Source organism: Cyclopterus lumpus, chromosome 1 (genome assembly GCF_009769545.1).
Source record: "Cyclopterus lumpus isolate fCycLum1 chromosome 1, fCycLum1.pri, whole genome shotgun sequence".
NCBI lineage: Eukaryota > Metazoa > Chordata > Actinopteri > Perciformes > Cyclopteridae > Cyclopterus > Cyclopterus lumpus.
In genome coordinates this window covers 24146734-24169327 of record NC_046966.1, presented here as the reverse complement: position 1 = coordinate 24169327, position 22594 = coordinate 24146734, and the positions used below count along the sequence as shown (strand labels likewise).

Below are 22594 nucleotides of genomic sequence, written 5' to 3'. Positions count from 1 at the left end.
TACGTGTGCTACGAATATAAACTGTTACATGCATACTGTGAATTTAAATGCAACATGTCTACACAAGAGGCGTCGGGTTTAAAGGACTTGGTTTCCTGTTCCCGGGTAACACATGTTTGGTCTCCCCCCCCCCCTCCCCCCACCGCCCCCTGATGCTCGTGGGACAGGTCTCCTTGAAGTGTTCCCGTCATGGCCTCCAAAGTCACAGCTCGGTATGAGAAGAAGCGCGTGAGCCAAGTCCAAAGTGACTTTGCCTGTCACCACATGGAGTGTGTGTGCTGCAAGCAGCAGACGGCAGTGAGGTACGGAGGGGGGCGGAGGGGGGCGGAGGGGGGCGGAGGGAGGCGCCGCTCGTTGCTGCTGCTTCCGCCGCCGCCGTGCGGCCGCCGTGTTCCTGCTGCATACGCGCCTGCTTCCCACAGCTGCTGGCTGGCCGCTTGTTTGTGTGTTTTCACCCTCACAGACTAGATCGTTTATCTAGTCGCTGTTATTTGACGAAGCACTGGTTTTAGTGTGAAAATTCACAAAAACATTTTATTTAACTGCACGCCAAATATTGGTGACTTTGTAAATCTCAAATATAGTTAAAGCAGACTTAACGTCTTAATATTAGATCACTAATTAACGACTGTCGTGTCAAACAGTTCACTCGTGTTGCCTGATAGAATATTTTCCTTTTGGCACATGTGGATTTATGTGTCTAGAAAACTGATTTTCTTACAGCGTAACTGGTTGAAAACTACACATTCAATATTGTTTGGTCCGTGACGCCTTATATTGATCTGTATATGGCCCAAAATCTAAATGAAAGCTCTGCAGTCAGAACAAGGCTATGGCTGATGCTAGTGTAACGGCTGATGCTAGTGCTACGGATGATGCTAGTGTAACGGCTGATGCTAGTGTAACGGCTGATGCTAGTGCTACGGATGATGCTAGTGTAACGGCTGATGCTAGTGTAACGGCTGATGCTAGTGTAACGGCTGATGCTAGTGTAACGGATGATGCTAGTGCTTCGGATGATGCTAGTGTAACGGCTGATGCTAGTGTAACGGCTGATGCTAGTGTAATGGCTGATGCTAGTGTAATGGCTGATGCTAGTGTAATGGCTGATGCTAGTGCTACGGATGATGCTAGTGTAACGGCTGATGCTAGTGTAACGGATGATGCTAGTGCTACGGATGATGCTAGTGTAACGGCTGATGCTAGTGTAACGGATGATGCTAGTGTAACGGCTGATGCTAGTGTAACGGATGATGCTAGTGTAACGGATGATGCTAGTGTAACGGCTGATGCTAGTGTAATGGCTGATGCTTTTGCTACGGATGATGCTAGTGTAACGGCTGATGCTAGTGTAACGGCTGATGCTAGTGTAACGGATGATGCTAGTGTTACGGATGATGCTAGTGTAACGGCTGATGCTAGTGTAACGGCTGATGCTAGTGTAACAGATGATTCTAGTGTAACGGATGATGCTAGTGCTACGGCTGATGCTAGTGTAACGGCTGATGCTAGTGTAACGGCTGATGCTAGTGTAACGGATGATGCTAGTGTAACGGATGATGCTATTGTAACAGATGATGCTAGTGCTACGGATGATGCTAGTGTAACGGCTGATGCTAGTGTAACGGATGATGCTAGTGTAACGGATGATGCTAGTGCTACGGATGATGCTAGTGTAACGGATGATGCTAGTGTAACGGCTGATGCTAGTGTAATGGATGATGCTAGTGTAACGGATGATGCTAGTGTAACGGCTGATGCTAGTGTAACGGATGATGCTAGTGTAACGGCTGATGCTAGTGTAACGGATGATGCTAGTGTAACGGCTGATGCTAGTGCTACGGATGATGCTGGTGTAACGGATGATGCTGGTGTAACGGATGATGCTGGTGTAACGGATGATGCTAGTGCTACAGATGATGCTAGTGTAACAGCTGATGCTAGTGTAACGGATGATGCTAGTGTAATAGATGATGCTAGTGTAACGGATGATGCTAGTGTAACGGATGATGCTAGTGACGGATGATGCTAGTGACGGATGATGCTAGTGTAACAGATGATGCTAGTGTAATGGATGATGCTAGTGTAACGGATGATGCTGGTGTAATGGATGATGCTAGTGCTACGGATAATGCTAGTGTAACGGCTGATGCTAGTGTAACAGATGATGCTAGTGTAATGGATGATGCTAGTGCAACGGATGATGCTAGTGTAACGGCTGATGCTAGTGTAACGGATGATGCTGGTGTAATGGATGATGCTAGTGCAACGGATGATGCTAGTGTAACGGATGATGCTGGTGTAATGGATGATGCTAGTGCTACGGATGATGCTAGTGTAACGGATGATGCTAGTGTAACGGATGATGCTGGTGTAACGGATGATGATAGTGCTACGGATAATGCTAGTGTAATGGATGATGCTAGTGCAACTGATGATGCTAGTGTAACGGATAATGCTAGTGTAATGGATGATGCTAGTGTAACGGCTGATGCTAGTGTAACGGCTGATGCTAGTGTAACGGATGATGCTAGTGTAACGGATGATGCTAGTGTAACAGATGATGCTGGTGTAATGGATAAATGCTGGTGCTATGGATGATGCTAGTGCTATGGAAGATGCTAGTGCTACATGTGTTGCTAGTGCTATGGAAGATGCTAGTGCTACATGTGTTGCTAGTGCTACGGCTGATGCTAGTGCTACGGAGGATGCTAGTGCTACAGGTGTTGCTAGTGCTGCTGATGCTCTGCAGCTTTTGTAATAAGATACACGTGGCTTTGTGGCTTCTTGTGTCGGAGGGCTGAAAATGAAACTTTCCTCTAACCAAGCTCACATCGCCAGGTCCTTATGGAGACGCCATGTTGTCCTGCGGCCCACTAAACCCGACCCAGTGGGCGGAGCAAGTCTGTCTTTGAAGTTTCCCAAGAGAGACGTTTGATAGACAAAGAAACCTGGAGGGCTGAGCGCTTATTGTTTTTGTATACAGTATTTTAAACCTTTAAAAGGTTTTGGATGACATCTTTATACATGTCCCTGATCAAACGCTGGCCATGTGTATCTGACACTGGTCACGATTAACCTTTTCACAATGGATTTGTCTAGTAATAGTGCACCGAATGAGGAGGTGTCATCAGGGGGAATTCCTTTCAAATACAACTTTGCGATTTGCTATTTGGAGCAAAACAAATGTTTTAAGTTGGCCATGATGAAGCTAATTGTGCATACTTTATGGATAGTATCAGATTGTGTTATATTGCCAATGAAAAGGAGAGAAATTGGTGGAGAGATGAATCAACTATAGTCTCGTAATCAAAGACATTAAAAACACGATATTACTGACAAGGCCTTCATTGGCGAGAACATGGGATTATATTTGTACTAATTTTCACCTCAGTTGGATCTTGGGAGATTTTAACGCTGCGACCTGCTTCTGCAAAACTAAATAACCTGAAAGTCCATTATGGTGGAAAGTACCTTTAATGTCTGCTTTATAACGATGCCCCCCCCCCCCCCCCCCCCCCGTGACAGGAAATCTAGCTCCACATCGGTGAGCCAGGTGCACGCCCAGGCCACAGAGGCGATGGCGGAACAAGCCTATACCATACCGGTGTTCCGGCAGAGGTGAGTCCCCATTGGCTACCGTCGAGGCTATTTTAGGTGGAACGTAATACTGGAGAACGTAATACTGAACCACCGTCTCCACAAGACGGCACATTTCTTCACTGTTACAAGTTCACGATTATTTTTCTTTTATATGTCGGGTGTTGATTAAAAGAAAATAATCTCAAAGATTTTCATTTATATAAATATCTGTGGAGTCGCCATCTGTTCCCAAATGAGGCAATTCTCATCACACAGCGGTGGTTGGTCTTTGAATTTCTGTTTGTACAGATTTAAAGAGCTCATAAAAGTCTGGCAAAAATCTTAAATTAACACCAAAAAAAGGCAGGCACTACTGCTAGAATGCTTGAATGTGATTCTTGCAAATTTAAATTTAAATAGAGAGAATGTCCGCTGTTGTTTGACCATATTTCTGAATCTCCATGCAGGGGCTGAATCTAATCTGAAGATGAACTGTATTCTTACAATTATACCTCAGAGTTTAGTTACTACTTAATTTTTTTAATTGTGAGATGGAAACATGGAGATTTGGATCAAAGTCGCTTGCAATTAATTATTTAAGTGCTCATACAAGACAAATGTCATTATTTGTAAAATATAGTTCTAAGTTCATAAAGTATGCTAAAATAAATGCGTGTAGTTCTTGGATGAGCAGAGTTGTGTGTTCCAGGACTGCGGATGAGGGGACGGAGGAGTACCTGCGAGTGAGCACCAACGTTGAGAAAGGACTGACTGTGATTCAGGACGAGATCCACAGGATGAGGATGGCCACCAAGGCCCAAGTGGAGAGTCTCGCTATCCAGAGAGAGGTAACGCTGCTGTGATTGTGTTGTGTTATGTGTAGTGTGTATGGAACTTGCAGGCAAAGAAAACGGCATGATTTCATAAACCTAGCTATCATATCCGATGTCTTGATTCACCACCCTGAGTCGAGTTATTGGAGGTTTTTATATCGCACATATGCAGATGACACTCAACTGTACATTTATCTTTTGGTCCTTTTTTGTTCACTGTATCGACATTCTGATCTGATTAAAATGTAACTTCACCCCCCGATCTGAGCTTAACTCCACCCACTGCATGATGTAGAAAAATTATAACAAAATATTTAGTAAAGGGCTAAAGGGGGGGGGGAAGGGGACGGCGGACTCTAAGTGGTAACGTAACATTTCCTAGCGTAGATGAGTCCAAACTGGTCTCCTCCATGTCAGTATTGACCTCGCAAGGTTCACAGCTGATTTAGAACATTAAATGGCGTGTTGAGCCTTTTTTTTTAACCCATGAAATGCAGATTTCTATTTTGAAAGAATATCAATATTACCACCATCATTGAAGTGTTTCATCACAGTACATTCGTATTATTTAGTAGGTAGTAAGGGTGCAAAAGGGCCTCCAGTTCAATGAGCACAACATTGAGATAACTGCATTGGCTGCTAATTCATACCAATATATTTGATTCGTTGTTGTTTTTACTAAAACTCTTAAAACTAGTTAAAACTGTTGCTGCCAGGAAAAAAAAGCCTCTAAATGCGTCCTATAGAAACTAAATAAAGTAGCTGCCTCATAGATCACCGGACATAGTATCTCCATAGCAGGAAACCGTATAAATATTCACGTTCTCAGCCTGAAGGATGCTCTCAGGTCCTCTTGAACTAGTTTCTTGTAGTTTTTTGGGTGAAAATGAAAGTCCGATATGTAGTTCCTCACACTTTGACCACCTTTTTAAAAGCAGGCCTTTACCTATTTTAATGTTCTCATCTTCATGTCACAACTTCTTTTTACTGAATGTTTGTGTTTCCAAAAACTCCAAAATGTTCTGCATACCAATCAATGATTAATCACCTAGTGTCCTGTTTATGGAGTAAAGTATAAATAACTGAGCAGCTAACATGAACATCGATATATATTATTAATAAATATATTAATATATTACCTTTATGTTCCCCAGAGGGGAATTTGAGTTGTTATAAGTGCAGATAAATAACATAAATTGTATTTCACCAGCTTGTATAGACTCATAATGACGTTAATGATGCGGTACGCGCCGCCCCCCCCCCAGGTTAAAAGCATGATGTACCGGAGGGCGGATTTGACGGACGAAATCCCGAAGATGCCGGACTTCCTGGTGGCCCTGCGGCCTCACACCGTGTGGGAGAAGACCCCCGTCAGGCTGTTCTGCACCGTGCAGGGGAACCCCAGGCCCATTGTCAAATGGTCAGAATGCGTTCATTTGCAGCATGCTGCGCTATTTAAGCTTAAAGCATCCAAGTGTAATCGTGAGGTGGTAACACTCGGTTTAAAAGAGCTTCTTACGTTAAAACAATCAAAGGTTTCAATAGGTTTTCCTCATGTTCGTAGAGCCCTTTTTAATCCAAATGTTCGGCACACCTTCCCAGTTGTCACCACCTTGTAAATATCTCTTTAAGCACATTTCACTGCATTGTTGTGTGGACCATCAGAGCGTCTCCGTGGACAGGCTGGTTTAACACGGGAGGGGCGTCCACCTGTGTGCAGGTACAAAGGAGGCGTGCCGGTCGACCCACTGAGCGCCCCCGGGAAGTACAAGATGGAAAACAAGTATGGAGTCCACGGTTTGATCATCAGCAGGTAAAACACTCTCAGACGACACTGGATCTGAAGGGTTTGACACATTGAGGTCGACTTCCTCCGTGTTGATTACTGGTGGAATTTATCGTTGTATTAATAACATGTAAGAGTTTAAAGAGACACACGTGAGAAGAATAAAAGAATACAATAAAGTTCAACACGTTTAAAAAAGCTAGAATAAGAGTATCATTTAAAAAAAGGTTTGAAAAGACACATGTGAGAAGAGTATGAAATACAATATTTTAAAAAGAAAGATAATAATAATAATATGAAATAATATTTTAAAAGAAATACCTTTGAAAAGAAGAATTAAAATAAAGGTTGTAATAATAAGAATAAAAGAATATGATAACAGCTTCTCCTCACCCTCCTCCATTTCCACCTCACTCTCTCCTTCCATGACCTGCCCACACTTTTCATTCCCTCCTCCTTCCTGCCCCCTACCCACCTCCACCTGTCCTCCAGTGCACCTGTCCGCCGTGACCAGGGGAGAGACGGGGACGTGTCGAACACCACGACCCCGTCTCTCCACCACCGTGTTGACCTTGCTGATGCTGTCCAAGAACAAGACCACAGCTTTGTTCATGCGGGCAGCGGACTTCACGCTGCTGTAGCCCACCACCTCCCCCACCGCCAGGCTGCAGTCCTCCACCGTGCACGGGAACACCGGCATAAGCCGAATCCCGTGCCTGCGTGTGAGCCAACTTAAGTCCATTTTGGCGTGCTAACTCCGCTAGCACGCCCGCCGCTAGCTCTCCGCTAGCCCGCCGTTAGCACGTCGCTAGCGCGCGCCGGCGGCTCGCAAACACCCACACTCAACCCACCAAACCCCCCTCGTGCACACAGTACCCCACTCGACACCGACACATACACTGCTCTACACTCACTACGAGACACACGGGAAAAAACACCGTCAACTCCGCACATGACGCTCTCCGCTCCCAACCTCCGACCTCACGCTCAGACAGACAGACAGAGAGAGAGGGAGAGAGAGAAAGAGGGAAAGAGGGAAAGAGGGAGAGAGGGAGGACTGTCAGATTGAGGGAACGGCCCGGCTGTTTGTCATCTTCAAGACCCCTCAGCTGTTCGTGTCGAAGTGCTGACCTTTGTGTCATTCGAAACACAAATTCCTCCCCCTCTCTCTCTCTCTCTCCCTCCCCCACTCTCTCTCCCTCTCTCTCTCTCTCTTTGAGGATATCTCCGTCATTACATTACAGGGTCAGCAAAGAGACTCCATGTCCCTGAAATTAAGAGTCTCGTCATTCAGGCCTCAAGCTGGATAAGCAGAAAAGCACCGACTCGGTTTATTTCTCCCTACGGCGGAGAAAATGGATCGTCTTTTAAAATAGTCCAGTCTGGTGGGTTGGGGGGGGGGGTAGGGGTCACATTTCTTCCTTCTATTCTCACCACACCAGACTCCTGGACTCCTGGAAGGAAAGAGCTCAACATGTATGAATGTTTGACTCCTGCATTACGTGTTTCAGGACTTTAAGATGAGCTCAAGTTAACTATTACGGCAGAATGGGGGGCGTTTTCTTACCTATCCTATTTCACTTCTGGCCTCATTAAAGGCTGATTGGTGTCGGGGCTCCCGGGTCCTTAATGTAGAGGGTTCAGGGCTGGAAAATAAATCACTTAAAGTTGTAGAAAGAAGTGATTTCCATATCTTCTTTGATTATAAAGCGCGGTATTAAAGTGCTATAAAGTTACCGTGAAAGTATCAAAACGCTCAGAAACTGTGACTTTTAAAATGAGCCCGCCACAACTTGTGATGTCACAACTTGTGATGTCACAACTTGTGATGTCACCGCCTCACCGTCACCGGTGGAAGTGCCGGTGAACTCTGTTGTGTGTCAACCTTGAGACCTTGAAATGAGCATGATATGTCTCCTTTAAATACACATTTGTATTCACAGGAGAAAATCATTATTATGGACTAATAAAAGATACTTAAAGGTTCACCATTAAAAGACAGAGCTGCACACATTACCAGTCTTGAAGTGACACAGTTTAATTAAGATACATTAAATACTAAAATACTGAACATATATTTATTGGTGTGTTACAGGTGTGTTGTTAGTGATACTGCCGAGTACAGCGCTGTGGCCACCAACCAACATGGCACTGCTACCAGCAAGGCTACAGTTACTGTGAAGAGTAAGTCCTTATCTCATTCTGGCTCTGCACCATTTTTATTTATTTTATTTTATTTATTTTATTTATTTTATTTATTTTATTTATTTTATTTATTTTATTTATTTTATTTATTTTATTTATTTTATTTATTTTATTTATTTTATTTATTTTATTTTGTACTTTTGTACTTTTGTATTATTACTAATATTATATACATATATTTGTAAATATATATTTTTTCATTTAGATGTATAATTTTGTATATATTACCATTATTCACCTGTAATGTTTCTCTATTTATTCATGATTTTCCTTTTCCTTCACAGGACCATCCGGAGCCGGGGAGTCCAGCTATCTTGGTTTAGGTGAGGAGAGAGGAGAGAGGAGAGAGGAGAGAGGAGAGAGGAGAGAGGAGATAGGACAGAGGAGAGAGGAGAGAGGACAGAGGAGAGGAGATAGGAGAGAGAAGAGAGGAGAGAGGACAGAGGAGAGAGGAGATAGGACAGAGGAGATAGGAGAGAGGAGAGAGGAGAGAGGGGACAGGGGAGAGGAGAGAGGAGAGAGGACAGAGGACAGAGGACAGAGGACAGAGGACAGAGGACAGAGGACAGAGGACAGAGGACAGAGGAGAGAGGAGAGAGGAGAGAGAGGAGAGATGAGAGGAGAGAATAGAGAGAGGAGAGAGGAGAGAGGAGAGAGGAGAGAATAGAGAGAGGAGAGAGGAGAGAGGAGAGAGGAGAGAGGAGAGGAGAGAGAGGAGATTCAGACTGGACTGCAGGTGTGTTCAGCAACAACACAGTTTAATCTCTCCCACTCTAGTGACCTCTCGGTTCCCCTCTCGCCCTGCAGTGCCTCGCCTGACCCAGATCCACCCCAGTAAGCTGGAGGTCAGCCTGCTGGATCGGTTCTCCGTGAGCTTCGGGGTGGAGGGCGGCTCCATCAGCCTGGTGTGCTCCATGGTGGTCGTCCCCGACCTCCCCAACCTCCCCCCCCTCGTCCAGTGGTTCAGAGACGGTAATACACCAGTTTTATTTATTCATTCTGATTTAATTTATATATATATATATATATATATATATATATATATATATATCTATATTTAATTCACCTTTTTTTTGTTGTCGTTTATTTTTAACTGTGTATCTCTCGCAGATAAACTGCTGACCCCGGGTCAGCTGGCGGAGATGACGGCGGGCGGAGGAGCGGCCCGGCTGACGCTGCCCCACCTGGCCAAGGACGACGAGGGCCTCTACACCCTCCGCATCTTCACCCAGGACGGCACGGCGGAGCACAGCGCCTACCTGTTCGTCTCCGGTAGGTAGAACATAAAGATTTATTTATTCAAACAAATGTAAAAACACACACACACCTGGAACCACATCTGGACAAAAGAAAAGAGAGTGTGAGCTTTTAGTGATTTACATTGTAATACATGTGTTGTGTGTTGTCATAGTTTTGATAAACAATAAAAAAAAGAAAAGAAATTCATTTAAAAACAGGTTGTTTCTCCTTTTTTTCGTCAAATTGAGAAACTGCTTCAAATTATATAATAAATCAATATTTTTGCCCTCGACAGACGTCACAAAGTGTGTAAATAAACTCTTTAAAGGAAAACAAGCAAAACAATTAAAAACAATTAAAATAAAAGTAACAATTTTACACCGATGCACGCAAGGCAATAAAATGATAAAGAAATGTATTCAAATAAAACTACAAGCTGTGATAACACAATTAATTAAAATAGCATTTATATTAAATAGAATAAACCATAACGTCAACGCGTCATCTTTCCATCTCCACCCCTCTTCCTGTCTCTTATCGTCCATCTTCACTATGCGTCCTTGTTTCCTTTCCTTCTTTTAGATGCCGCCCCCTCCGTGGCCGGGGCCCCCGGCGCACCGATGAGCGTGAAGGCGTACGACGTCAACGCGGACTACGTCCTGGTGGCGTGGAAACCCCCCAACACCGTCAACGAGGCGCCGATCACCGGATACTTCGTGGACCGGTCGGTGTCACGTACAGTCCGATTAAACCACGTCGAATAATATAATACATCTGTTTAAAAAAACGGGTATTTTTGACACGTTTCACTATTACCTTGACATTTAATAGACTTATTAAATTGATCGGTGGATAAAAAGTGATTGACGGATCCACAAAACAGAACGAAACAACATTAAAGCTTAAAAAGTGAAAAGTGTCAAAACGGATCGCTTTAAGTTTTCAAGGAAAGAGGAAAACAAGGTTTGTTTACGAGCTTTGGTGCATAACAATAAACACAGTGAGAAAAAATGAAAAGAAAGTGCTGCAAAAGTCAAGAATTATGAATATAAGACCGAGATTTATAATTAAAAAAGATATTTCTTTAAAAAATAAAAGCATGCTGTAACAAAGCAAAAATATTTATTAAATAATGTACAATGTGTGAACATATGAATTGTATATGTAAAGCAGTGGCTTTTGTGGTAATAATTGAGCCGTATATTTAGTAAATTTTCCGTCATAGAAATTCGATTATTTTTCTCATTATGCGGATGATGACGTCGTCTCTCTGCAGGCGTGAAGCCGGCAGCGACGCCTGGGTCCAGTGCAACGACGCCCCAGTGAAGGTGTGCAAATACCCGGTGCACGGCCTGAAGGAGGGCCGCTCCTACCACTTCCGGGTCCGAGCCGTGAACGCCGCCGGCGTCAGCAGGCCGTCCCGCGAGACGGGCAGAGTGACCGCCCTCGACGCCGCCGAGGACGAGAGGCTGCAAGGTACCGAGGAAGGTAAACGCGAAAGCACGGGCGGCTCCGCCACGGGTTTCCTAACGCCTCTGTTGTCTCCCTGCGACAGTGATTAAGATCGAAGGGAAATACGACGTAGTGATCAAGCAGGATGACCTGGAAGGTACGGTGGGTTGTGAAGGCTGATCTGGGGTCAGAGGTCGGCTTTATTTTTCACCTTTTAATTAAAACCACTTCCCCCCCTGGAATCTCACACCAATACTAACGAGTGTGCCTCTTTTCCAAACCTCAAGGTATGATAAATAAATAAATAATAACAAATTAATAAAATCAATTTTGTAAATAAACATGCAGTTTAATTTTAGATAAAATCCCATCAAGATGTTTTCATGCGTAAATATATATATATATATATATATATACAGTGTATATATAAAAATATATATAAATATATATAAATTATATATATATATATGAATATAAATGAATGATATATACATAACATATTTATATATATAATTGATATATATATATATATTTATTTATATATTTTTATATATATATATAATTAATATATAATTACCTCTTTATTGTATCGTATCAGTAGAAAAAAACACTCACACCAGACAAGCTTCTCTCAAATGTCATTTTAAATGTCAAATTAAACCATGAAACTGATCCCAATCAAAATTAAACACACACACACACACACACACACACACACTGATCTAAAATTGATCTGCACTGTGGTTTCAAGACCCGCCCTTTTCCCCGGCTCCTCCCCTTCCTAACCGTTGCTGTGGCGTCTCTGATTTAACTCAAACTCTTCCCATTCACACTTTAATGGTCCGAAGTGGTTTTGTGAGTAAACCCTCAGAGCGTGTCGAGTCTCTCCTCTTAAAATAAAAACCTTCTACAAAACCTTCTAAAACAAAACCTTCTAAAACAAAACCTTCTAAAACAAAACCTTCTAAAAACAAAACCTTCTAAAACAAAACCTTCTAAAACTAAACCAAACAACGCGTTGCTGTCGTTTTGCACACAAGCTTCTTGTAGAAGTCCCACATTTCACTGTAATATCTCCGACCTTTAGGTCCTCTAGAGACAGAGGAAGACGAGCCCTGAAGTTAGACCCGACTTAAAGTTAGACCCGATGTAAAGTTAGACCAGACGTTAGACCCGGCGTTAGACCCGACGTAAAGTTAGACCCGACTTAAAGTTAGACCCAACGTAAAGTTAGACCCAACGTGAAGTTAGACCCTCCGTTAGACCCAATGTAAACGTAAACCCGACTTAAGGTTAGACCCAACGTAGAGTTAGACCTGACTTAAAGTTAGACCCAATGTGAAGTTAGACCCAACGTGAAGTTAGACCCAATGTAAAGTTAGACCCGACTTAAAGTTAGACCCAACGTAAAGTTAGACCCAACGTAAAGTTAGACCCAATGTAAAGTTAGACCCATCGTAAAGTTAGACCCAACGTGAAGTTAGACCCGACATGAAGTTAGACCCGACGTAAAGTTAGACCCAACGTGAAGTTAGACCCAACGTAGAGTTAGACCCAACGTGAAGTTAGACCCAACGTAAAGTTAGACCCAACGTGAAGTTAGACCCGACGTGAAGTTAGACCCAACGTGAAGTTAGACCCAACGTAAAGTTAGACCCAACATGAAGTTAGACCCAACGTAAAGTTAGACCCAATGTGAAGTTAGACCCAACGTAGAGTTAGACCCAACGTGAAGTTAGACCCAACGTAAAGTTAGACCCAACGTGAAGTTAGACCCGACGTGAAGTTAGACCCGACGTGAAGTTAGACCCGACGTAAAGTTAGACCCAACGTAGAGTTAGACCCAACGTAAAGTTAGACCCAACGTAAAGTTAGACCCAACGTAAAGTTAGACCCATCGTAAAGTTAGACCCAACGTGAAGTTAGACCCAACGTAAAGTTAGACCCGATTTAAAGTTAGACCCAACGTAAAGTTAGACCCAACGTGAAGTTAGACCCAACGTGAAGTTAGACCCAACGTAAAGTTAGACCCAACGTGAAGTTAGACCCAACGTGAAGTTAGACCCAACGTAGAGTTAGACCCAACGTGAAGTTAGACCCAACGTGAAGTTAGACCCAACGTAGAGTTAGACCCAATGTGAAGTTAGACCCAACGTGAAGTTAGACCCAACGTGAAGTTAGACCCAACGTGAAGTTAGACCCAACGTGAAGTTAGACCCAACGTGAAGTTAGACCCAACGTGAAGTTAGACCCAACGTGAAGTTAGACCCAACATGAAGTTAGACCCAACGTGAAGTTAGACCCAACGTGAAGTTAGACCCAACATGAAGTTAGACCCAACGTAAAGTTAGACCCGGCTTAACATAATAAATACTGTGGGCCTCCTGCTGCTGCTTGTACTCGTGGGCCTCAACGCTCTGCCTCCCGGTCCAGGCCACGTGACGATCCCGTTGGCGCCCACCGACGTGCACGCGTCCGAGGTTCTGCGGTCGTACGTCGTGCTGAGCTGGACGCCGCCGAGCCCTCGAGGACGAGCGCCGCTGTGCTACGTCATCGAGAAGGTGCGTCAAGCCCCGCCTCCTTTAGACGGAGGACACGGGAACCTCTTAGACTCAAGTTTGTTTAAATTAAAACGTTTTATTCTGTAATGTAAACAAACAAACATGGAAATGAGTTCACATGTAAACAAACACACATGGAAACAAACACACATGGAAACAAACATGTCAACAAACACACATGGAAATGAGGTCACATGTAAACAAACACACATACAAACAAACATGTCAACAAACACACATATAAATGAGGTCACATGTAAACAAACACACATGCAGACAAACATACATGTAAACAAACACACATGTAACTGAGGTCACATGTAAACAAACACACATGCAAACAAACATACATGTCAACAAACACACATGTTAATGAGGTCACATGTAAACAAACAAACACACATGTAAACAAACACACATGCAAACAAACATGTCAAGAAACACACATATAAATGAGGTCACATGGAAACAAACACACATACAAACAAACGTGTCAACAAACACACATATAAATGAGGTCACATGTAAACAAACACACATGCAGACAAACATACATGTAAACAAACACACATGTAAATGAGGTCACATGTAAACAAACAAACACACATGTAAACAAACACACATGCAAACAAACACACATGTAAATGAGGTCACGTGTAAACAAACACACATGTAACTGAGGTCACATGTAAACAAACACACATGCAAACATACATGTAAACAAACACACATGTAAATGAGGTCACATGTAAACAAACAAACACACATGTAAATGAGGTCACGTGTAAACAAACACACATGCAAACAAACAAACATGTAAACAAACACACATGTAAACAAACACACATGCAAACAAACACAAATGTAAATGAGGTCACATGTAAACAAACACACATGCAAACAAACATACATGTAAACAAACACACATGTAAATGAGGTCACATGTAAACAAACAAACATTTAAATGAACATATATTAGTTTTAGTTCAACCGTTTTCCGTATTTTATAGTTTTATAATTGTTTATAAAGTGAAACTTAAACTGTTGAAATCACACACACACGCACACACACACACACACACACACACACACACACACACACACATACTTACTTTAGCCCCGGTAAGACCAAACAAATCCAAAGTTGAGTCCCAACTATGCAATGACACAATGACCCCCCCCCCCCCCTCCCAAAGCCCCTCTTTGTGTGTGTGCTCCATTGATGAAGTTGCCCCCCCCCCCCTCCCAAAGCCCCTCTTTGTGTGTGTGCTCCATTGATGAAGTTGCCCCCCCCACAGTGCTTAGCGGGCACTGGCGCGTGGCAGCGGATCAACGCGGCCGTCGCGCTCCACTCGCCCCGCTTCCCGGTTTTTGATTTGCAAGACGGGCTAAAGTACGAGTTCCGCGTGTATTCGGTGAACCGGCACGGGGCCAGCGGGCCGTCGGAGCCCTCCGGGCCGGTGCAAAAGGGGGAGGAGGACGGTAAGGACCACGTGATCAGTGCCACACACACACACACACACACGCTGATACTTTTATGTTTCTACTGACTATTTATGTGTTTTAATACTTCCAATAAGTCAGTTCCACCTCTTGCGCGTCACTACTTTATTTATTTATTACTCTTTATTCTACTAAATATAATCTTATATTGTGTCTTAAGTTAACTTTTTGGAGAAAAATAACTTTTTACAGTTTTTTTTTTTACGATTGAATATACACTAAAATCAAAAGTATTACACAATTATCCAAACCGTACAGTCAAGGAGCAAAACTCAGATTTGCACCACTAAGCACAACGTCTGCCTCACACTGTTTACAAAACAACACACACTTCTATCCATTACACACACAAGTATATCAAGATGTCACTTCCTTGGAATGACACACACACCTCTGTGCCAATTGATTAACCAATCAGGTTTATAAGCACAATGAAACACAGCGGGTGAGTTCTGTCTTCAAGGAGGAGGGTGATGCATGAACACTGGGACGTGGCTTTGTCGTGACTCTCCATGTTGACTAATCTGAGTATATAGAGAACATAAATGTATATTTTCATCAGGCTGCAGCGTTGGTCTTGTGTGGTGTCTAATGTTTACTGTTCAAGTGTGTGTAGTGTTTTGCAGACATTGTGCTTATAATGTGGGCGATGTTTTGTACTTCACAAGTAGATTTAACACTAAAAGTGTTGTAGGATTTCAACAGCAGTGTAACTGGTCCAAACCAAATGAAGTCATATGCAACGTGTGTGTTTCATATGGTAACAACATGTGTTTTATTACAAGAGTGTTTTCATTTTTGCAAAGGATCTGAGGTGTTTTGCTAATTGGGTTTGTGGGTGTGCTAATTGTGTGTGTGCTAATTGTGTGTGCTAATTGTGTGTACTAATTGTGTGTGTGCTAATTGTGTGTGCTAATTGTGTGTGCTAATTGTGTGTGCACTAATTGTGTGTGCTAATTGTGTGTGCTAATTGTGTGTGCTAATTGTGTGTGTGCTAATTGTGTGTGCTAATTGTGTGTACTAATTGTGTGTGTGCTAATTGTGTGTGCTAATTGTGTGTGCTAATTGTGTGTGCACTAATTGTGTGTGCTAATTGTGTGTGCTAATTGTGTGTGCTAATTGTGTGTGTGCTAATTGTGTGTGCTAATTGTGTGTGCTAATTGCGTGTGCTAATTGCGTGTGCTAATTGCGTGTGCTAATTGTGTGTGCTAATTGTGTGTGCACTAATTGTGTGTGCTAATTGTGTGTGCTAATTGTGTGTGCTAATTGTGTGTACTAATTGTGTGTGCTAATTGTGTGTGCACTAATTGTGTGTGCTAATTGTGTGTGCTAATTGTGTGTGCTAATTGTGTGTGCTAATTGCGTGTGCTAATTGCGTGTGCACTAATTGTGTGTGCTAATTGTGTGTGCTAATTGTGTGTGCTAATTGTGTGTGCTAATTGTGTGTACTAATTGTGTGTGCTAATTGTGTGTGCACTAATTGTGTGCACTAATTGTGTGTGCTAATTGTGTGTACTAATTGTGTGTGCTAATTGTGTGTGCTAATTGTGTGTGTAAATTGTGTGTGCTAATTGCGTGTGCTAATTGCGTGTGCTAATTGCGTGTGCTAATTGCGTGTGCTAATTGCGTGTGCTAATTGCGTGTGCTAATTGTGTGTGCTAATTGTGTGTGCTAATTGCGTGTGCTAATTGTGTGTGCTAATTGTGTGTGCTAATTGTGTGTGCTAATTGTGTGTGTAAATTGTGTGTGTAAATTGTGTGTACTAATTGTGTGTGCTAATTGTGTGTGCTAATTGCGTGTGCTAATTGCGTGTGCTAATTGCGTGTGCTAATTGCGTGTGCACTAATTGTGTGTGCTAATTGTGTGTGCACTAATTGTGTGTGCTAATTGTGTGTGCTAATTGTGTGTGCTAATTGTGTGTACTAATTGCGTGTGCTAATTGCGTGTGCTAATTGCGTGTGCTAATTGCGTGTGCTAATTGCGTGTGCTAATTGTGTGTGCTAATTGTGTGTACTAATTGTGTGTGCTAATTGCGTGTACTAATTGTGTGTGCTAATTGCGTGTACTAATTGTGTGTGCTAATTGTGTGTGCTAATTGTGTGTGCTAATTGTGTGTGCTAATTGCGTGTACTAATTGCGTGTACTAATTGTGTGTGCTAATTGCGTGTACTAATTGTGTGTGCTAATTGTGTGTGCTAATTGTGTGTGCTAATTGTGTGTACTGTTTTGAAAAACAAAACCATCAAAATCGTGATTAAGCAATCGAGAAAAACTGTAAGAGCAAAGAAAAGAAAACATGGATCCCAAAATAAGAACAAACCAGGGATAGAAACACAAATAATAAGGAAATGTGTTTGTTCATCTGGGGTGAAACACATATTTAGACAAATAAATGATTAATAATTTTTATATAACAATTGAAACACTGTAAATGATTCTGATACATTTTGGCTCAGTAACACAACAATATATATATATATATATATATATATATATATATATATAGTATATTCTTAAAAAATATAGTTTTTTATCTTTTGCAGCCTGCACAAATTTTACAAAAACAAAGAAAAAATGTGTATTCTCTGCAGATGCAATCTATACTCTTGTGAATTAATAATAGGCAAAAACACACACACATACACACACACACACATGTTCCTGCAAACAAGGCATGACGTCATCCCCGCTGTGTGTTTCAGGTCCTGAGCGGCCGCGCGGTACGTATACGGTTTCATTCATGAATTAATTAATTCACGCTGACGTCACAGATGAGTTCACTGCGTGTTTAAACTTTTATATTTCATCACTTATCAGCTCCTATCGCTGCACGAATTGTTTTATGCAGCATTTGTAAAAAGAAGAAATGCATGTTGCTTGTTTTAGTTTTTTTTTGTTTTGGTTTCTTCACATAAAATAAACACAAATTAAGCGTCAACATTGTTCACTGAAGCATTTTGAACCCCACAAAAAATAATCTCAATCACATCCATCGAATCCTCTTTAACTGTTTTATGCGAGGCAGTCGTCATGTGACCTGCAGGACGTGGAGGTAGTATATAGACATATATATTTATGTATATATTTATGTATATATATATATATATATATATTTATGTATATATTTATATATATATGTGTCTATATAAATATATATAGACATATATATATTTATATATATATATATTTATGTATATATTTATGTATATGTATATATATATATATATACATTATTAGTTGTGTCTGTTCTGAGGAGAGCATTGCTGATGGGAATCGGTACGTTTCTTCCAGGAGGTAAAGATTAATGAAGCTCAGGTGATGAATTCCTGTGATTGACAGCTGTCTGAATCGCTCTGATGTGGTAAATCAAGAACCTCCACCGTGATATCTTCTTTCTTTCTCGATGTCGAATGTTTTCTATATGTCTACGTCTAATTTTCTACACGTTCAATTAAAGGCAAATGATAATTGTCCCCTCCAGTATTTAATGATTTAATGACCCCCCCCCTTGAACAGGCGCCCCCTCTGCTCCCGGTCAGGTGGTCTCCACCAGGAACACCAAGTCCTCGGTGTTCGTGCAGTGGGAGCCCCCGAAGCACCTGAACAACCTGGTGGGGTACTACATCGACGGCCGCGCGGCCGGAACCAAGGACTGGTTCCCCTGCAACCACAAGCCCTTCAAGCACTGCAGGTGACCCGGTTCTACAGCCTTGAAATAACAATAGGAGCGTTGATAATGAATTATGATCGATATCAACCAGCAGCAGTGGACGTAATAATAGATAATGACAGAAATGTAATTATTATAAAGTTAACAGGAGATTTATTGTGAGTCGTATCCAGCTACAAAAAATAAATAATAATGTTTGTAAATATTAAAGCACCTCCTCTCACACAAGTTAAAGGACAACATGGACCATATTTTTCCATTTTTGTAATTTTTTTATTATATTATTTCCTTGTATCCTTCACCATCAATGTTTAGACAAAAAAAAATTAATTGAATTTTGAGTAGTTTTTATTAGGTCTTTTTTGGTACTACTTTGGATTAATAATGCCCAGTTTGACTTATAAATACACTGTGATATCATGTCTTGAAAAATACATATCACAGTATATTAAAAAATACATGATATTTTTCAATACTTAATGTCTATTTTATTTTTGTACTATTTTTTTATACTATTTTTTATATATACGTATTTTTCAATACTTAATGTGTATTTTATTTTTTGTACTATTTTTTTATACTATTTTTTATACATACGTATTTTTCAATACTTAATGTGTATTTTATTTTTTGTACTATTTTTTTATACTATTTTTTATATATACGTATTTTTCAATACGTAATGTCTATTTTATTTGTTCATACTATTTTTTATATATAGGTATTTTTTAATACTTAATGTGTATTTTATTTTTTTATATATAAAGTATTTTTCAATACTTAATGTGTATTTTATTTTTTTATATATAAAGTATTTTTTAATACTTAATGTGTATTTTATTTTTTTATATATAAAGTATTTTTCAATACTTAATGTGTATTTTTCATAATTAATATATCACAGTCAAAAATACACTATTTACAGAGAGATACAATTAGTTTTTTTGGGGTCACCTAAAAGATCGTCGTGACGAATGAATGAATGAGAAATAAAAACCCCAAATTTAAAAACCCGCGTCCCAGGTTCGTGGTCCACGGGCTGACCCCGGGGGAGAGCTACACGTTCCGGGTCCAGGCCGCCAACGTCTTCGGCCTCAGCGAGGAGTCCCAGGAGTCCTCGCCCATCAGCGTGGAGCCGGCCCTCGGTGAGAAAAACATTTAAAAAAGAAATAAAAGAAAGATGTTTTTAAATGTTCGGTGTCGGACACGACGACACGGAGTCACGTTGCTTTTCGTTGTCCTATTCAGGGTTAGGGGCGGAGTACGGTAGGTTGGCTCACGTTGCTTTTCGTTGTCCTATTCAGGGTTAGGGGTGGAGTACGGTAGGTTGGCTCCACGCGTTGTCCACGTTCACGCCGCATGACGCGCTTCACTCGCCGGGCTTCACGTCACCAACGCACCCGGAAAAGATCATAAAGATCATGAATTAAAACTTTATAAACACACTTTATAATTATGGCTGTAAGCACTCGTTCATATTACAGGGTTTATAACAATAACCATAACGCATTACGCCTTTTTATTATATCTTATAGGGTCAGGTATCATACTATTGATACTTAAAGGATTATAATTCAGAAAGTTATGACGCATATGAATATTTTTATAATGTATTCTGATGCGATAATGAATTATTTTAAGTTATCATTGTTTGCTTTAATTAAAAAGTCTTTTTTTTTACAACATTTTCTTGCTCTCGCACAGATTTTTATATTTATTTGTTGTTTTTTCGTCATATTTATTTGCTTAAAGCAAACAGCGAACCACTTAAAGTAACTTGTAATCACATAATAACAATAAGTATAATCTACCGCAACTATTGAAAATCAAAGTGTTATTAAACTTGACCTTCTAAGTTTGTAACAAAATGGATTATAATGGTTTATAAATGGTTTATAGCGCTGTGAGTGTGTTCATAACGTGTCACGGACCCCTTCGCTCTCACGTAGACGTGTTTTCCCTCGTGTAAAAATACCGTGCACGTGTACACAGCTGCGTGACGTACTTCCTGTTGACCTTTAACCTCCGCCTGTGCCTCAGCGAGTCCCAGCGCGCCCTTCGGCATCACCCTGCTGAGCTGCGACGGCTCCTCCATGACTCTGGCCTGGAAGAGCCCCAAACACTGTGGCGGCTCCAAGGTCACCGCCTACTACCTGGACCATCGCCATGCCGACGCCCTGCTGTGGAGGGAGGTGAACCAGGAGGCCGTGAGGGAGGAGCACTGCTCTGTGAGTCCATAGACAGGATAGTGCACGTGAGGAGCTCTGCTCTGTGAGTCCATAGACAGGATAGTGCACGTGAGGAGCACTGCTCTGTGAGTCCATAGACAGGATAGTGCACGTGAGGAGCACTGCTCTGTGAGTCCATAGACAGGATAGTGCACGTGAGGAGCTCTGCTCTGAGTCCATAGACAGGATAGTGCACGTGAGGAGCTCTGCTCTGAGTCCATAGACAGGATAGTGCACGTGAGGAGCTCTGCTCTGTGAGTCCATAGACAGGATAGTGCACGTGAGGAGCACTGCTCTGTGAGTCCATAGACAGGATAGTGCACGTGAGGAGCACTGCTCTGAGTCCATAGACAGGATAGTGCACGTGAGGAGCTCTGCTCTGAGTCCATAGACAGGATAGTGCACGTGACATGTGACATGTGAGATTAGAGAAACGTCATTGCAGAAGAATAAAGAAGACACAAGAAGATACAAGTAGATACAATGTATCATTCATATCTAATAATCCTCTCTCCCTCCTCTCCCCCTCTCTCTCCCCCTTTCTCTCCCCCCTCCCTCCCTCTTTCTCTCTCCCTCTCTCCCTCCCCCTCTTTCTCTCTCCCCCCTCCCCCTCTCTCTCCCCCCTCCCTCTCTCTCTCTCTCTCTCTCCCCCCTCCCTCTCTCTCTCTCTCTCTCTCTCTCTCCCCTCCCCCTCTCTCTCCCCCCTCCCTCCCCCTCTCTCTCCCCCTCTCTCTCTCTCCCTCTCCCCCTCTCTCTCCCCCTCTCTCTCCCCCCTCCCTCTCTCCCTCTCCCCCTCTCTCTCTCTCTCTCTCTCCCTCTTTCTCTCTCCCTCTCCCTCCCCCTCTCCCTCCCCCTCTCTCTCCCTCTCTCTCTCTCTCTCTCTTTCTCTCCCACTCTCTCTCCGCCCTCCCTCTCTCCCTCCCCCTCTCTCTCCCTCTCTCTCTCTCTCTCTCTCTCTCTCTCTCCCCCTCTCTCTCCCCCTCTTTCTCTCTCCCTCCCTCTCTCCCTCCCCCTCTCTCTCCCCCTCTTTCTCTCTCCCTCTCCCCCTCTCCCTCCCCCCTCCCTCTCTCTCTCTCTCTCTCTCTCCAGGTGGACAACCTGACTGAAGGAACCTTCTATGAGTTTAAGATCCAGGCCGCCAACATGGCCGGAGTGGGCGTGGCCTCGGCCCCCAGCGCCCCCCTGAAATGTGAAGCGTGGACCATGGAGGAGCCAGGTGGGAGTCCTTCAAGTGTTAATAAGAAAGAAGGAAACATACGCCAGAGCGGCTCGTAAAGCTTATCTATACATTTTATATATCCGTCCTCCAGGCCCCGCCTACGACCTGAGCTTCAGCGAGGTCAGAGGTCGGTCCCTGGTCCTCCTGTGGAAGGCCCCGGTCTACACCGGAGCCGGGCCGGTCACCGGATATTTGGTGGACATGGCCAAGAAGGGCTCCTCAGAGTTCATCACTCTGACTCAGGAGGCTGAGAGCCACCGTTACCTGCAGGTAGGAGACGGTACCACTTTAGACCACAGGGGGGCGCCAGAACCAA

General features: G+C 42.5%; 1 protein-coding gene across 1 annotated transcript in view; it reads left to right on the top strand.

Moving 5' to 3' along the window:
* The first annotated feature begins 224 nt into the window (after positions 1-224).
* myom2a (myomesin 2a) overlaps positions 225-22594 on the top strand; it is a 38636-nt gene continuing 16266 nt past the window's right edge. The window contains exons 1-20 of the mRNA XM_034535266.1: positions 225-302; positions 3529-3621; positions 4292-4430; positions 5681-5835; positions 6136-6228; positions 8297-8385; positions 8691-8729; positions 9214-9378; positions 9517-9678; positions 10228-10369; positions 10922-11121; positions 11201-11254; positions 13531-13658; positions 14957-15158; positions 18678-18852; positions 19855-19976; positions 20136-20153; positions 20872-21059; positions 22149-22275; positions 22370-22548. Coding sequence (XP_034391157.1) covers positions 265-302; positions 3529-3621; positions 4292-4430; positions 5681-5835; positions 6136-6228; positions 8297-8385; positions 8691-8729; positions 9214-9378; positions 9517-9678; positions 10228-10369; positions 10922-11121; positions 11201-11254; positions 13531-13658; positions 14957-15158; positions 18678-18852; positions 19855-19976; positions 20136-20153; positions 20872-21059; positions 22149-22275; positions 22370-22548 — 2508 coding nt within the window. The 5' untranslated portion in view covers positions 225-264. The remainder of the gene's footprint in view (positions 303-3528; positions 3622-4291; positions 4431-5680; positions 5836-6135; positions 6229-8296; positions 8386-8690; positions 8730-9213; positions 9379-9516; positions 9679-10227; positions 10370-10921; positions 11122-11200; positions 11255-13530; positions 13659-14956; positions 15159-18677; positions 18853-19854; positions 19977-20135; positions 20154-20871; positions 21060-22148; positions 22276-22369; positions 22549-22594) is intronic.